Raw genomic sequence first — 17,953 nt, 5'->3', positions numbered from 1 at the left:
AGACTTTTGTGATGGCAATGGAAGGTTGGTGTATTAGCAGGTGCTAGGTTCTGAGGGCAGAATCTTCAGAAATGAACTTAGTGCCCTCATCAGAGGAATCCAGGAAGTATTCTTGGTCTCTGCACCACACGACAATAAAAGAAGCCAGGAGCCAACAACCCAAAGGAGGGTACTCCTGAGAGTCTGAATGAAAGGCATTGTAATTTGGGACTCCCAACTTCTGGAACTATGACAAATCTGTTGTGTCTAAGCCACCAGTCAATAGTATTTTGTTACCTCAGCTCAAATTAATAGAGACATATGACTCTAATTAAGGAAATTAAGGGGTGCACTAGTTACAACGTAAGTATTAAGACAAAACGAACAAACAACTCATAAGTCATAAGTCTGATCATCCAATAATCAAAATACGTTGTTACAAAAGCAGTTAAAAATACTAGAAAGCAAAATGAATTCTTTTTATATTTTAACAAAAAACAAACCACTAGTCCCCTAAATGCAAAAAGCGAGTCTTTGGAATAGTCCGAGCCAAATGTATTAATTATAGCTTTTAATATTTGTATGATGGCAAAAGCAGATGAAGAGGCCACTCCTACTTCCTCGGCTCTCAAGCACTCACTTAGATATCACCTTAACAAGCTCTCCAACGCTCGGACTTGGTTGTTTATTCATTTAACAGACATATATCAAGAGTAAACGGAGGTGGGGATTCTTGCTTTTCTTCTGCTTCTCTTTCGTATGGACAATACCTATCTAAGTCTTAGCCCAAAAGACTTATATATATACACACATACATACACACACGCTAGGATACTGGCAATAAGGGAATGAGCAAAGAATCGGTCTGGGAATGATTTATTTATGTAGTCAGCCTCCTACAACCTTATATACCCTTTACTAACAGATGACACAGGGCCAGAGAGGTGACACGGGCCAGACACACAGGCTACACTGTGAGTTAAATATCAGAACCTTTCATGTAGGACATAGTAGAGGCAGTAGTATAGTCATGAATGAAAAGCAATGCAAAGTCTATCTAGTAGTCCCCTCGGTGACTCTGAAAAGCATGCGTTGTTCCCGCCATTAGGAGTGTCATCAGAAGGAACTCCCTGAAGACCCTGGTGAAAAACTCCATGCATAAAGGAATTGAGAAACAGTAAGCAGACCGGAAAAGAACCCAACAAAGGCTGCTTCTCTCCTAACCTGTGCAGCAGCCAGTGCACTCTTGTGGTCTTCCAGAGTCACTACAAGCCGTTCATGCTCGGAGAGTAAATTCTTATGCTGTTGCTACACAGAAAAGAAGTTTACATGTTGAGCTAAGTTAAAGTCGCAAAACAAAACCCTTTTGGTGTGGCCACCTAAATGTTACTCGCTTGTTGTTGTAGCGGCAGTGGTTAAGTTTAACAGTTCCTGGAGGGAGGAACGATTGATGAGGTATTCTAAAATCTATCAAAAGGGCTACCCAAATAAACCTTTCATCAGTGGACAAGTGGACAGCTTTGGTAAATTAAAACTATCTTAAAGTGCAATCGTCCAATTAAAGAACAAGTTCAATATTGATACAAATATTCAGATGCCCTAGGTCACCTTGAGTTCATGATGTTGAGGTGGCAAAAGTACCAGGTTTACTCCAGGTAAGCAATGACCATGACAATAATCCGGGTCAGCAAAGCAGATCGATTAGGGAATGAATTAATAAAAAGAAAAAGCTTATTTTTAGTTTTGGATATGTGTGTGTGTGTGTATGTGTGTGTGTCTGTGTATGTGTGTGTGTGTGGTGGCAGTGCTAGTGATGGTCACTATGTACGCCTGTGTGTGCCGTGTCCACAGAGGACAGATGAGGGCACTGGATTCCCTGGAGCTGGAGACATTGCTGGTCGTGAGCCACGGTACTGGGAGCCAAACTTGGTTCCTCTGCCAGTGCAGCAAGCACTCATAATCTCTGAGTCATCTTTCCAGCTTCCTTGAATGACTTTTGAAGCCATTCTGCAAAAATAAAAGAGATAAATTCCCCAGAGCCAAATATCTGGTTGCACCTTACCTTGACATCTTGAAGCTGAGTGTGAATGTCTTGGTGCGCTTTTCTTAGTTGTTTATTCTCTTCTCTCAGATTATAGACAGTTTCTGTTATATAACAAGAACAATCATACATAAATCGTGGTAATTCTCAAATGCCTTTATTTGAAACCTGAAAACTTATGTAAAGATGTGTTTTAACCTTTAACCGTAAAATATTCCAAATCAACAAAAGACTGTATCATATAGGCTCGCCGCCTGGGTTCGAAGGCTCTGTGTAAAATGCCCTGTGTCATTGGCTGAAGCCTCTGGAAACAGACTATGCACTACACAGGAGGGCAACAATTTTAATCACACAGTTGCTGACAATGAAACATTTCTGTTGATAAATGATCCCTTGGGACTAAAATTAATGGGCAGGTGCTCTCCGACGTGAGGATCTTCACAAAGGAAAAGTAGTTAAGAATAAAAAAACAGCCTTCATTTCTCGCAGCACGAATGATTCTCACAAGGTCTTCAACTAGAGATAACAGAAACCCACCTAACTGACGATAACCTATAATTTGTCTTACTCCTACCATCGAGTTCTTGGTTAATCTAAATTTCATTCTGCGTAGGTCTTCTCGGAGCTAAAATGCGAGAGCATAGAGTCAGAATGAGGTTCCCAAACCTTCCCTCCAAGCCCTATTTGGTTACCTAACCTTCCCCTTGCAAATTCTAGCTCTACCTCTTTAGGTTTAGAAATTGTATCATTACACATGTCTTACAAGTTAAGTACTATTCAAACGTAAACTTGGTGGGATTTTTTTTTTTTCTTTTTAAATTGCCTATATAGTCTTTACCACATTTGAGTACTCAACAGCGTTAAAAACGAATCTAACAATATCTGGCAACATTAGCTCAGTGGTTGCATGGCAACATATAAAAATCACAAGGGAATGCTGGCAGGGTGATGGTATAACTTATTTTGGAAGAAGCAATGGCTGTGAGAATGAAAGGGGACACAATTAACCCATGAGTCAGGATGACAAGTCTTAAGGAAATCTGGATTATGGCAGACAAACTGTCCTCGTACAGAGATACCTCTGCAGACGGCTCCATCTCTACAGGGTGTGCTAAGCATCAAAGGAGAGTTTCAGTCCCCTTCTCTCGCCACACCTGGGACAGTTTTACTTTCTTACAGCCCCCTCTAGACTCCAGGACACAGAATTTATGCCTACATTTGGGGAAAAAATTAAAAACAAAGTAGGATCCTGCCTTCACGTCATAGTGGATTTCCCCAGAAGTTAAAACAGGACACCACTGGCCATCATCTTTCGCATACTGCAGGCTACATGGGGCTCTTAACACTTGAAATACCTAAACTCCACTAGCTGGCTCTCAATTTTAGTTTGCCATCTTATTGGCAGTGGCTTGCGTGCTTTCACTGTGCTCCTGCCAGTAAGTTTTGCTCAACAGCCTCCAGTTCTTCACACGTTAAGTAAACAAGACACCTGGCTGCCGGCCTCCAGGTTTGTGATGAGAATTAAGTAAAACTCTCCACGAGAAAATTTTACCTGGTCCTAATACATCAAAGAAATGTCTTATCAGCTATTCACAAGAATCAGGAGCAATTACTTAAGTTTCCAAACTGTCAGCCTTCCTTGGGAGAGAGAACGGGAGGATTAGATACCCTTCTTGTCTCACATTAAGCTACCCAATTGCCTGCACTTGCGGCCCCCAGCCACTGCTGCCCTTCATCGGTCACAGAATGCTTTAACGTCATTGCCTAAGCCTTTTACCCAGAGTCATGTCTACTAACCATGTAAGTAACCAACTAACCCAAGTAAGACAAACCAGCAGAGGCCAATCTGATCTAGAAATTACCTCATCGAGATCTTCCTAGGTGATTTTAGATTGAAGTTGACAATTAACACCAATTATTACAATCAAACATAAGCACAAATGTGTAAAGTGTCCAATGAAATGCCAGATCCTTTCTATACTCAGCTCTTTCGTATCTCTTCAAGAAACTTCTTCTGAAAGTTGATTCTTAAAGTCGTTTTTTTTGCTTTCTATCTCTCCTAGTGGTGTGTGTGTGTGTGTGTGTGTGTGTGTGTGTGTGTGTGTGTGTGTGATGTCCTTTCTTACTGAGGACCAGCTCCCTAAGGCTTCCTGCTTTTCCACTTCTATCTGGAGTGTAAGGTTCTGAGGCTGAAATACCTTAGTAATTAGATTCACATATATGTATCTTCATGTATTCTGTAGCTCCCATTTCTTCTATATGGACTATTAAAAATTTTCTATATATGAATCTCATTTTAAAAATAATGAGAAAGAGAATGAAGAGATGGTTCAGAGTTTGAGAGCACTTACTGATCTTCCAGAGGATCCTGGGTCAATTCCTAGCACCCATGGAGGAGCTCACAACTGTCTGTAACTCCACTCCACTTCTGGGGTATCTAATGCCCCTCTAGGGTGCCCAGAAACATGAGGCATGCTCACGGTGTCAGCCATATATGCAGGCAAAACACCATATAAATAAAACTAAAACAAAACAAAAAACAAACAAAAAACCAAAGGGTTATGTATAAGGGAGGCTGCCAGTCAGTGTACCTACTAAAGCTAGCTGCAATGCATAATAGACAGACCTTAAAGCTCCTGTGTATAGCACCCATGTGTGCTCTTGTTGACATGGTGCACAAAGACATCTCTAGCCCTATCAAATACCTTTCAGCTTAGAAAGTTCTTGTTCCTTTTCTTGCTGAAGCTGTAGGTATCTCTGCTTGTGGTCATTGAATGTTCTGCTGAAGTCTTCCCCTTGCTTACGGTGTTCCTCTTCCAAATCACTGTGCTGCTTCTTCAGCTCCTCATGCTGGCTCTGCAAGATGAACGCTTGAGCAAAGACATGTTCCCTGAATCATGCAAGAGTCTATTTCTCAGCCACAGGGCCTTTCTTTCATCAGAAGGTGAGGGTGAACGAAGGAGTGAGCTCAGGTAAGGGTTTTGTGTAATTTCTTTTGTGTAATTCCTTTTCATTTCCTTTACTCTTCAACTGAGACCATGGGAAAATACAAATCTCCCCTTGGTTTTAAATAAGAGTAAGAAGGTAGTTTAAGAGAGGAAAAATGGTGAATTCTTAGGGTATTCTCTGGATTCAAATTACCATAGAAACAAGGTAAAGGTAATGAAAAACTTGTCCTTAGCCACTTTGTTTATTTTCTCTACTTAGCAAGCAAGATCAAGACTCCACAGCATTTATGGGAGGATTCAGGGCCACTCCATGTTAAGTTACCCAAATCTGAAAAGGCTCACGACTCTTCATGGTACAGTATTTGTACATATCCACTACTATGTTTTCAATCATTCCTAGACTGCTCATGCTACCCAATTCACTATAAATACTATTGATGGCAATGCCAAAAACATAATGGCAAGAGAAAGTCTGAATATGTTCACTATGCACGCAATTGTCTTCTAGATATCGTAGAAATACACAAAGGCAGGGCTTTGACCCCAGAGGACCACTCTATTCAACTTATCTTTGATTTTCAGTGTTCTAGTAATCGAGTTTGAAAGAGCGGTGTGTGTAGAGGAGATGGAGAGGGAGAGGGGACCATCTTCCCTTTGAGGAAAGTAACATATTGTTTCTAGAATTATCTTCTACTTATTTGATTTTATATTATAATTCTGCACTGCCGTCACAAGTTATTTAAATTCTACATTCTCCAAATGGTTATGTGGATGGATGCCCTGCTTCATGTCATGTACTGCACTCTTGAAGATGGGAAAGATTCTGGTTTCAATAGGAAATGTGCACTTTGCTCATGTGGATGCATAGGAAACACTAAGCTAACACACAGGGTGAGGGTCAATGAAGTGGGCACACGGTGGGTTTGCACATGGTGCTGCATCCTAACACACAGGGCTGATGGGAGGGCACACGGTGGGTTTGCGCATGGTGCTGCATGTTAACACACAGGGCCAATGTTGGCACACAGTGGGCTTGCACATGGTGCTGCAGGCTAACACACAGGGCCGATGTGAGCACACAGTGGGTTTACACAGAATGTTGCAGACTCTGCTACTCCTCTCTCCCAGCTTGATGAAATCAATAACTCTCTTGCTTTCCTATCTGTGGTTTTGGTCTTCCTGAGACATGATAGTGAGTTTTACTCCCGGCCCAAGGAAGGAAGATGCTTAATTAATAAATTGTGTTCTTGGAGTAGATAAAAGTACATCAATTAAACATTAGCAACACAGAGGAACCTTTTGAGTTCTACACATTCCAGTCTGTCTGAGATAAAAGAAAAACCACCATGAGAGACCAGGCAAAGAATTTTAAATATACCAAAGAGATCATTTAAAAAGTAGATAACCAGAGAGTCTATCTATATCTATATCTATATCTATATCTATATCTATAAACTTAACCACTTTTTTGCATAAAGGTAAAAATCAGGCTGAGGCCTGAAACTATAGAAAATTTTTAGATAACTATGACTACATATACTAGGCCAACTTTCTACAAACCTTCTCTATTTTTACATTATATATAGTTAATTAGTTCAAACATTGCCTACGCCTTTCTTCATTCATATAAGACATTTTAAGTTACTTACTTTCAGCATCTGATGCTGGACATTCAGTGCACTGTATCTGCTATTGGAATCTTGCTGTAAATAAAAGAAAATCAAATCAACAAAAGATAGCTGATCTGGGCCTTTTGCTGAGGACAGCTTCACATGCTTAATAAAAGATGCTCAGTTTTGCTTTGTAAGCTAACACAAATTCTGCGATAGAGACAGTTTATTTTTAGAGCCATCTCATTGGTTTATTTATTTATTTATTTAGCCGTATTGAAGATGGAACTCGGGGCCTTGCATGCACTTGGCCATCACCGACACTGGGCCACCTCCTAAGACCTCCTATTACTTTATTTAGCAGCAGAAACAAGGTTCCAATATTCTCCTGGGTTTGTTAGAGTTTGTTAATGTAAAGAACAGGGATGAAATCATACAACGATAAGTTGACAGGGCACTTAGAAATAATTTAGTTCTGTTTCTCATAATCTAAAGAAGCCTAGAGGCCCAGACACACAATGAACTTCTGAAAGCCACTATGTATGGTTAATACAGAGTTTAGGGGCCAGGACGGGTGGGAGGGGCAGAGGATACACCAATTAAGAGCAGACCTTACAAACACATCATGTCTTGAGGGAGGAAGAGAAGGACCTTTCTTCCCTCCACTTCAGTGGGCATTCATGTAATCTTCATTTCCTACCAGGGGACATGGCTGGGGCTTCTAAAACCAGAACTGGAGCAAGTACTCCATAAAGCAGCTGAGGGAGGAATGGCTGGAGCCCAGGTTGGTGCTGGCTGAACTCTGCCTTCTCCTACCATGTGTATGACCATCCCTGTAGTCTAAGGGAGCAGCTGTCCACACAGGCCCCCCAGTTCCAACATCCTAGGCTTTCACTCCCAATCACTATACTGAAGACACCTGGAACATGCCCTGCTTCATTCCCTAGGCTGGTTTATCTTTGCCCAGCAGACTCCTGTTGTGCTGTGTCACCATGCAGATGTGTGCCTGTGGTTTCTTTCCATAGCTCCTAAAATAAACGACATTTATGCTTTATCGTCTCATCGTCCGTCCTTCCTTTTCCTTTTCTTTTTAGTTGGTAAAGAAATTGCATTATAAAATACACAATCATGTGCACACAGGTCTGGTTGGGGCTTCTCAAAGCAAGTAAGCGTTGAAAGCTGGAAGGCTGTCCCAGGCAATTCCAAGAACTGACTTTTCTCGGTTTTGAAATCCCTAAACACTAATGTTTTATTCAACTAACACTCACAGATTTTTCTAGTGTAAGAGATAGACTGGCTTTTCTCCAGTCAATTTTAACTTTAAAATATTTTTAAATGTCAACATCACTCATTCTGTCTATAATTCATTCTTCAGATACGTGCAAATGCCAGCTCTCAGGCAGATCTCCTGTTTGATAGCATTTGAATAAGGCAAACAGAAGTCTTGCATGTCATAGGAAAGAGACACCACGAATAAATAACGGAGCAAATAAAAAAAAAATGATCCTCCGTGCTGGCCACACACAGTAGCACATGCTGGTCATTCTAGCACTAAGACAGCAGGGGCGGGAGGAGCAGGAGGTCAAAGCCATCCTTTGCTACACAATGATTCTGAGGGCTTCTTGGGGATAAGAGGACCCATCTCAAAAGTCCAGAACCAAACCAAGCAACCAAACAAAGTCTTCACTTCATATCAGCATGGTGAGGCGATCTCAGTTCATCGCTAATCACCATCAGTGTGTCCAAATGCAGGACAAGGTAAGTTTTAAATAAATAATGCTTCATGTTTTCCTCTTGGATTTTTTTTTTTCTGTAACAGAAATGCATGTCCAACATACAATGCGGGTCACCGATAAGAGTAATATTTTTGTCCCTCTCAGGGTTGATGAAAACAGATTAAACACCACAACAGAGCAAAAGCCTTACCCTTCCTTTGTTCAGTGTCTCTTGTGCTTCTAACTTATAAACAAGGAAATCTAGCAAAGATAAAAAATGCAGAAAGAAAAAGTGGTAAGTCAATCCATTTTAAAACTTTTCAACATCTCAGAGAAAAAAGCTTCACTTTACTCAGACTTGCAAAAACGTTTTCGGTTCAAATCAGTCTATTTGGTGATTTATGTATTTCATGTTGCTTCTCAAAGCTTTGGTAAAGAGAGGACAAAGTGTGCCACCTTCCGCTTCCCCTTCTATCTGTGAATCCTGCGTCCCCAGAACCCGTGTTTTAATCAAGTGGCTAATAATAGCACACTTAAAATATCTCTCTGAAAAGCTTCCTTCGAAACTGAGAGGCAGGGGGTGCATTTGGAGACACGGTGATTTATTGCTATCCACCAAAGGGCGCACTACTCCCTTCAGGGACTGAAAAGACAAGCCGTCTTCCATGCTCTGAAAACTTTATCATCCACTAGATGGCGCCATAAAATCACTCCGTACAGATAAGTCTTCAAGCGTTTCTCAGAATTCTCAAGTCTGTTCAACCCAAGAGAGTATTGCACAGAATCCAGCACCCATCCCTGAACCTAACCTTCTACTCCACCAAGGGAGACAAGAGCTCAAATTCCGAGATTCATCACAAAATGTGAATAAATAAAAATTAAGAGTGCAGACAGCTTCCGGCAGCAAGACGCTGGAGTGCATGCCTTCCTTAGAAGCCCTGATGACAGTCAACAGCATTGCCAGGGTCACGGGCTCATTTCTGTCTGAGACATTTTTCATGAAATAGTAATAACAGCGGCTTCATTCAAAAGATTCCAGGTAGTGTTTCAACTCACACGCTACAGATATGTAAGACGGGGCGTATGAAAAGTGCCATGTTCTAAACCATGCGTGTTTTCCCAAACCGCAACCGTGGACAGAGGTTTGCTGCATTCGAAATACAGCTACATTCTACAGAAGGGAAGTCATGTATTATTTCGTAAATAATTTGGGAGCCGACACACGACTGTCATAAAGGCTGCAGAAGCAGAATGAAAGCTAAATCCGCTCTTGAGCCTGTAATGCGCAGGCTTCTCTGCAGGACTGGAGGAAGTGGAGACCTGAGTCACGACCTGATGATAAAGCTCGCACATCCTCCACCTACTATCTGACCTGAGTTCCCAAAGGAGAAGGAAAGGCTACTTCCCCCTCGCTGAGCCTGTATAAAATGTCGGCATCATGCTGAGCATTGATAGCTCTTTCTCTGCCCACCTACAGCCCTGGCTTTAAGCTCATTTTAGAAGCGACTTAGCAAAAAAAAAAAAAAAAAAAAAAAAATTACAAAAGCAAAAAGCATCATAGGTCAAGTAATGATCATCAAATAAGAGTAAGAGGAAGCCGAACTCGGGCTGTCTTACCTTCCTTTGCTTTCTTGTGCTCAAGCCTCTCCTTTTGCAAAGATTTCTCTAGTCTTGATCTGTGTTCATATACAACTGGAAAAAGAAGAGTTAAACTTGTCAGAGAACTAAGGGTGCAGAGGAAACTCACAGCAAGTTTAAAAACATCAACAGTAAAGGGCCCCACATCCAATTAAGGTAAAAATATGAAGTCTGACATCTGGTGTAGAGGGGAGACAGCGAGATGTATTCAAAGATCCGGATTCTGTGCAAGCAAATGCACAAGTTATACACGCACTGTGGGGCACAAGTCCGGGAAGGCTCCCTAGCAAACACTGATATGTCCATTAGCCAGCACCCTTTTCCTCCGCTGCCTCTTAACTACGTCCGGGAGGCTCAGCACATCTCTTCCAGGGCAACTGTGTCCACTTGCAAGACTTCAGCAGCAGTGCACACAGCATTTGCACCTTCGCATGCATTCCCTGAGACCACTTCCCTGGTAAGTACCAGAGGAGCATTTCCTTGTTGTTACCCCTTATCTGCAAAGTCGGTGCGCCCCAAATCTCAACCAAAAGCTACCGCCACGGAGAGCGGCAGGCCGTTATGACTGCGCTAAGAGGAGAATCTCTTTCTACTTCCTTCGTGTTGGAGCCAGCACAGAAAAGAGACACAGTGAAAGAGACCTCATGAAGGTGCCCACAAAGAAAGTCAGGTTCACTATCCATGAGAGCAAACGCATGTTCGTTCTGGAAGGTCCTCCTGCCTTCTATGCCCTCTGCTTATTCATCCTCGATGAAGAAGCCAGAGCTGTATGGGGGAAGACAGACTCATGGAGGGATTGGCGCTCCATGGCTCTTACTACACTGGTGAACAGATATCTGTAGCAAGCAGCTACTGCAAGCGAGAGAGACTTCATCTCGGGATGAATGAGATATGATACATTAGACTAGACTAGATCACACAACACAACCAGCAAACTCATGCCATGTGTATATAGGTATAAGCTATTGAAAAGTTCACGGGTATTTGATTTTGTTAGAATTCCCAAAGGAGCCTTAGAAACCAACAAATGTGTCTCAGGCTTTCTCTGGGAAAAGAAGGCTCAGCCGCAGAGTGGTTTGAGCAGGCATTGAGGGCTGAGAAAGGGATAAGTTCAATTGCAGATGTACCCTCCAAGTCCTGTTTGTCCAGCGTTATGTCAACTATGATCTCATTCTCCGGCAAGCTAAGCCAATTCCATTGCTCCATTCTTTGATCAGACCCAAGCACCCCTGGGCTATATACAATTCCATCTGCTTTGGTCAATAACTGTCTCCACACAACACAAGAACTGTCTCCTCACAAGCTTCTACCACCAACGTTGTCAGGAACCCAGCAACTCCCCTCCTTTTGCTTCTGCCATGACCCCTTGCTGAGGAAGGGATTGCCGGCTTTTCTGCCTGCTCTGTCATAGATAGTTTCCTTTACTCGTGACTCCTGCTCTCCTTTCTTTGTGGCCTTGATTTGTACTAAAATCCCACCCTGACTGATTTCTGGAACCAGAAAGGCAGGAAAAGGTAGATGTTTTTGTAGCAATTATGATACTGCATATTGTTTATCCATTGGTAATAATATTGGCCTATTTCTTTTTACTTGAAAAATCCGCTTGAAGAGATGGCAAGAAACTATCTTTTAGTTCATTAGAAGCCGGAAGCCTATTTTTCCATAAAAATTCATAGGTAGGCCGGGCGGCGGTGGCGCACGCCTTTAATCCCAGCACTCGGGAGGCAGAGGCAGGCGGATCACTGTGAGTTCGAGGCCAGCCTGGTCTACAAGAGCTAGTTCCAGGACAGGCTCCAAAGCTACAGAGAAACCCTGTCTCGAAAAACAAAACAAAACAAAAAAAATTCATAGGTAGTAAAGAAAGGCCAGATAGAATCTTTAAGTGCTTCTAGAAAAACGCATTCACTATTATACACATACATACTCATAAGCACACACATGCATGTGCACATATGCATACACGTACACTTCTTTCAGCATGTATTTTTCAGGCTTTTGAGCTAGCGATTTATCTAGTGAGTTTATTGTTTCTGTTAGAAGAAAGATTGCTAATCAATCCTTGCCACCTGCCTCTATCTTTCTACTTATATTCCAAAGTCAAGGGCATCAGTCACGATGAACGAAAGCCACACAACGGCACATAATGGATATTCTCACAGCACCAAACGCATCTAATGGGGGACGTTTACAACAATGGTCCAACCCTGGCATTCCAACTCTTGAATCTGATGCAAGCCTACACAGGATTTAAAATGTAAGCTCCTAAGAAAACTAAAAAGATAAATAAATGAAAACTCTGTAATACTCATCTCCTCCCAGGCTTGCTGAAAGAGGCTGTAATATTTTCCATGCAGCAAAGAACGAAGAGAGGGCTCACTTCCACGTTAAAAAAAAAAAAGGAAAGAAAAACTTTTTAGGAGTTTAAAACAACATGGCAGCTCCCGTGGCCATTTGGCATTGACACACTGTCTTTCATCTAAAAGTTACAAAGAAACTCTGTGTGCATCCGATTCTGGGTAAAAGACTATTCTCAGAGGTTCAGAGTAAAAAGTTTCAGCTCAAAATCGAGAAGCAACTCTTGTAGGGGCTGGAGAGATGGCTCAGCGGTTAAGAGCTTTTGTTGTTTGCGCAAAGGACACACACAGGTTTGGTCACCAGCACCCACAGGACGGTTCACAGTACTGGGAACTCCAATTCCAGGGGATCAGGACACCCCCCTTCTGACCTTCACGAGCACCAAACATGCCTGTGGTACACATACACACGTGAACACAACACACTCAGACACATGAAATAGATAAATCTTCGAAAGTTTTCAAAGAAAACAACAGTCAAAAACCCTGCAGAAAACACGACCAAATGTCTTGACTTCTTAAACCAATTTGGCAGAACCAACAATGGCCCATGTTTCTGTTTTTGTTCTTTTCTTCCCCTTCAGATCTTACTACAGTATAACATCTTACCAAACCTTGGCTAAGAATCACATAGTTCAGCTGGTAGAACACTTAACCCTTGTCAGTAATCAAATTTTAAACAAATAAATTTGTAAGTTCAAAAAGGGTGGCTATAGAAAGACAGCCAGGTAACAAAAAAGAAGAGGGGAAATCGGTTCAAAGCAATACACAGAGTTCTCAGAATAGGATGTTTTAAAAGGCTTCTGGGTAATTTTAGGATTAAAATCAGGAATTTATGAAAATCTGAGAGTGAGTGTGTGTGTCTTATACACATGTCTATGGATGAGCATGGTGAGACAAGATAGACACCAGGCATCTCCCTTGTTGTCCTTCCATCTTATTTCCTGAGACAGGACCATTCAAGGAACCTGAAGCCTACCCATTCAGCTAGGCTGGCCTGCCAATGAACTAACGCCATGGGATCCACCTGTGAAGTTCCTAATGTCAGAGGTACAGATTGCTCCACTGCACCATGCTTTTTATGTGAGTGCTGGAGACCAAACATAAATCTTCATGCTTGTTCATCAATGGCGTTCTCTCCCTAGTCCCATGATATAGCCAATAAGAACCTAGATGACCCTCAACAGAAGAATGGATAAGGAAAATGTGGTTCATTCATACACATCTTGAAATTTGCAGCAAATGTACAGAACTAGAACAAAAACCATACTTAGTGAGGTTATCCATACTCAGAAAGACAAATATGTACTCACTCATAAGTGGCTTTTAGACATAAAGCAAAGAAAAACCAGCCTACAATCCATAACTCCAGAGAACCTAGACAACAAAGAAGATTCTAAAAGAGATATACATGGATCCACCTAGAAAGGAAGAAAAAGACAAGATCCCTGAGTAAATTGGGAGTGTGGGGGGCAGGGACAAGGAGTGGAAGGGGAGAAGTCGGGAAGGAAGGGGACTGGAGAAAATGTACAGCTCCATTAAATAAAAAAAAAAGATCTACTTTGACCAGCAATATTAATTCACTATATATGGGGTGGAAGCAGTCACCTAGCCCTTACTCTCTGCAGAAAAAGACAGGGATTGAAAATGAAAATGACGTTATAGATGTCTCTTTATGATATATTTTCTTCTTGCTTGAGCAATTTTACTTCATACAAAGTCTGAAGACGAATATAGAACACCTTAGAAAATCCACAGCAAACCACCAAGGGAAAGGGGTTGTAACTGCTACCGTCTGGTCCTCACACCGAACCTTCCTTCCAGCTCCCAGGAGAGGGAGAAGGCACAGCTAGGCACACACTAAGATCCATCCTCCTGATTTCTCTTTTAGATGACTCCTACACTGTTAATGCCGAGCATTTTCCTCTCGTGCATGCTGAGTTCCTGCTGCTGTAGTCTGGGTTTTGAATGTGTCCCAAGATCCACGTGTTAAAGGCTCAACCCAAGCCCATGATCCACATGTTAAAGGCTCAACCCAAGAGTGACACTGGAGGAGGAAGGGGAACTTTCACCAGGTGAGGCCTAGTGAGGGGGTCTCTTCATCACTGGAGGGTCCTGTGAAGGTAATTTCCATGTTGTTGGCTATCAGTAAGTAGAGTTTTTTTTCCCCCACCACATGCCAAAAAAGCAGGGCCAAGCATTACAGACTGGAACTTTCAAGGCTTCGAGCCAAAACAATCTTTTCTCTAGATAAGTTCATTGTCTCAGTTATTCTTTATGGTGGCAGGAAGCTAACACACATATTTTCCATTACAAACTTTCCTGCTTGCTTTATCATTTACACTTTCATTTAGTTATTATCTAACTCCCCTGCAGCTTCAAGACCCAGACTTTGGGGGAGTACCTCGTCATGATTTCCCTTCACAGGCCAAATGGCACCCAAAGCTCCCCCACGGCTTCACCTTACTGTTCGGCCTCCAGCCCTGCAGCTTTCTTGCTTCTTCCTGAACACACAAGACACACATTTAACTCAGCAGCTTGCTATCCTTTTCCTGAGTGTTAGCTGCTTTTTCTTCAGGTGACAGCAATAATAGTGTCTTCGTTCCCTAACCTCCTCAGAGCTGAGGAGATGGTACAGCAGGCGGGAGGGCTTACAGGACAAGCAGAGCGCCCATCTGTGAGTTCCCTTAAAGAACAGAGGCTGAGCCGGTGGAGTGTTCATGGAAAGTCTTCAGAGGTGACAGGAGGCTTGCACTGCACAGGGTTAAGGGACATTTCCAAGGACATTCCTAGCTGGACAGGTACAGGGACTAGACCTTTATGAGCTGTGGTAAGAGACACAAAGTCACTCCAAAGAAAGATACTTTGTGTATAGACTGTATACAGGACACCTCTCACCCTGCAGCAGGACTTCAGCCAGACCACTTCAGAGTATTTCACAGAAGGAGAGAAAAGGAGAAGGAAAGAGAGGTGAACGAAGGTAGGGAAAGAGAGGCTGCTGTTTTGAGTCCTTTAAATCCATACAGAGATGCATACAAACCCTCTTAAGAGAGGTGAAACATATGTTGCGGTTTGAATGTAAAATACACCAACTAGCTCATGTGTTTGGACATGAGTATTTTGTTTAAATATATAAATATATTTATACTTAATTATACTTAAACATAAATATATTAGGTGGTAATCGAAAGAGCAAGATAAAATGATACTGAAAGATATTTAAGGCATGGAGGGAAATGGGGAGGTAGATTTCTCTTCCAAGTGCAAGGTGACATAAGGCCTCTTCAAAGAAGGACCCACTGAAAGGAAAATTTGACAGGCTTACAGGGATGGAGAGAGTGCTGTATATAGAGAAAACAGATCACAGGCATGTATATACTAAAAGATGGAAGGTCAGAGGTCAGAGCATCTGATCATGGCCAGCCTGGAAGGCAGAGGTTTGGAGACAAGGAGGGGACACTTTCCATAGGCCTCTCTCTAACTTGGGCTGTCACCCACAGGGACATGGGGAACCATTGGGTTGTTCCAAGCAGACGTGTAATGGGACTTTTATATTAATGTAGACTACTTGAGGCACAAGATCCAATCTGGATGTTGTGTAATATTTGCTCCAAACTGAAGCATTCCTTCCTCGAGAAAAGAAGGAGGCTCAAGACTCAGGAGCTAACTTGACTTCCAAGGCTCAGGAGGTCAATCAGTTATGAAATCCACACTGCTCCTCCCTGGGGAAGAACAGCACCACCTGCTGCAGAGAGGAGACCCTCTCCACTGAACTGCTTGCCAGTCACACAGCGTGGCTAGGAGGGCAGCTTCTGTGAGTTCAGGCGTGTGAGAACAGGCGCTTGGCTGCTCTAACTGCCCTTCCATGCTCATCAATGCCACCTTCCACCCATGTTCCTGAAAGGAGCCCCAATTATCCCTCTGGATCGTTGAGCTGGACCAAGACAATCAACATTCTGGCACAGCGTGGGAAGGGGTTGATGAGCTCACGACTGGGGTGCTGCGTAGAAGCCGATGGCTTCTACGGGAGGAAGAGTCACCTTTCTTTAAGTTCGCAGCTTTGGTAGGTCAGGCGCACACAAGAGGATAGGCCTCTGGGTAGCACAAACTTGACTTGGTTGGAAACTTAAAAAAGAAAAAAAACTAAGACGTGAGTTTGGGGTGGATCTGAGGGGAGTTAAGAGGCGAAGTGAGGGTGAATATGATGAAAACACATATAAAAGTCATCAAAAAATAGTAAAATAAAATTATTTTTAAAAATAAATGAAGCCAGGCAGAAAGTAGGTAATTATCAAATAACTCTAGTTATAAAAAGTTCAAGGACAAGCAAACTAATTAATGGTCATGGGCTACTGTTTACAGGGTGTATGTGGTAGGCCGTGTGAGGTAGCCAGGAAAAGGGTTTCAAGTGGAGGGGTCACTTAATTCAAGTATGAATAAGTACATAATTTGATAGTTTATCAAATACTTAGATCATATCTGTATATATTTCCATATCTACCTATCTATATATCTACATCTCTATATATCTATGTATATATAGATAGTAATATAGAGAACACATACAGGAGAAAATACAGTATTTATCTTAATTGATTTAAGATGAGACTGGCTTAATTGATTTAATATGGTATTCCAGATGCAGATACATAAAATCGGATATGTAAATATGATAAAATTAGGAGTGAATCTACCTAAAGGAACAAATATAAGTGGGAATCAGGGGGATAGGTGAGTTATGGGAAGATATAATAAACACACAACATACACTTATATGCAACACAGTACTGTATATAATGAACATGAACAACAAAATTTTACACACTAAAAACCAAACAAACAAACGACCGTTCAAACACACCAAACATTTGTTGGCATAAAGATCATCACTCCTTCTGACCGGGAAGGGCTTTTTCAAACACAGAGAGTCTCATTCATTGTTGTCACTTGGATCTTACCTTCCCTCCTTCCACAAATTTTAGCATCAAGACTTTATATTAATGGCAGAAAAGAAAGGAACTCTAAAGGACAAACAGATAAAAAAAAGACTCATGACGGAAACTTTCACAAAATTATCTTTTACAAAACTCAACCTTGGTATGAAATAGTAGTAAAATTATGGCACATGCTATTGTAATTATGTAAGTAAACTGAGCAATGAAAAATACATTAAAAGGTCCCTTTGCCTATTATCTAAACATAATTAGATTTTAACTTGTCACATCCATGAGTGACAGCAGTACCAACATAAGCCGAGTGTTCCATTCTCTCATAGTTTCTGGAGGACACAAACCTTCTCTAGATATTAACACAGGAGGATGTATGTGGGAGCCTGCCTGGAAACTTTGCCCTAAGTCTCAGGATGACTTGACAAAAATTAGGGTGACTGTCTCCTCCATTTGTCCTGTAAGAGCACAGTCATGCTCTCTGTTTGGTCAACTCCTAGACGAATTGATTTTGTCTTATTTTTGTGGAAAGCTTTGTTTCCAAAGACATTTTGTATTTGCAACTGTGAGGATGCTTTCCCGGGAATAAATACCCACTCTTTTAAAATGTTCCTGTAAGCTTCAAAAATAAGATTCTGTCAGGTACCTTCCATAAATATCTAACTACAGTAAATGAGGTCATTTTGGGCTCAAGTGTCTTCCTCACATGACTCTGCTGCTTG

At 41.8% G+C, this 17,953-nt stretch overlaps 1 protein-coding gene across 2 annotated transcripts in view; it reads right to left on the bottom strand.

The window, feature by feature from the left end:
• Golim4 (golgi integral membrane protein 4) overlaps positions 1 to 17,953 on the bottom strand; it is an 81,648-nt gene that overhangs the window by 24,128 nt on the left and 39,567 nt on the right. Inside the window, exons 2-7 of one of the 2 annotated variants that reach the window (XM_038347188.2) lie at positions 9,911 to 9,985; positions 8,505 to 8,554; positions 6,618 to 6,671; positions 4,726 to 4,876; positions 2,042 to 2,124; positions 1,204 to 1,287 (exon numbers count right to left, since the gene is read on the bottom strand). In XM_038347188.2, coding sequence (XP_038203116.1) covers positions 1,204 to 1,287; positions 2,042 to 2,124; positions 4,726 to 4,876; positions 6,618 to 6,671; positions 8,505 to 8,554; positions 9,911 to 9,985 — 497 coding nt within the window. The remainder of the gene's footprint in view (positions 1 to 1,203; positions 1,288 to 2,041; positions 2,125 to 4,725; positions 4,877 to 6,617; positions 6,672 to 8,504; positions 8,555 to 9,910; positions 9,986 to 17,953) is intronic. The other variant, XM_038347189.2, reaches the window with a different exon arrangement.

Source organism: Arvicola amphibius, chromosome 11 (genome assembly GCF_903992535.2).
Source record: "Arvicola amphibius chromosome 11, mArvAmp1.2, whole genome shotgun sequence".
NCBI classification, from domain to species: Eukaryota; Metazoa; Chordata; class Mammalia; order Rodentia; family Cricetidae; genus Arvicola; species Arvicola amphibius.
Note: the sequence above shows the minus strand (reverse complement) of the source record. Positions and strands in the feature narration are given on the sequence as shown.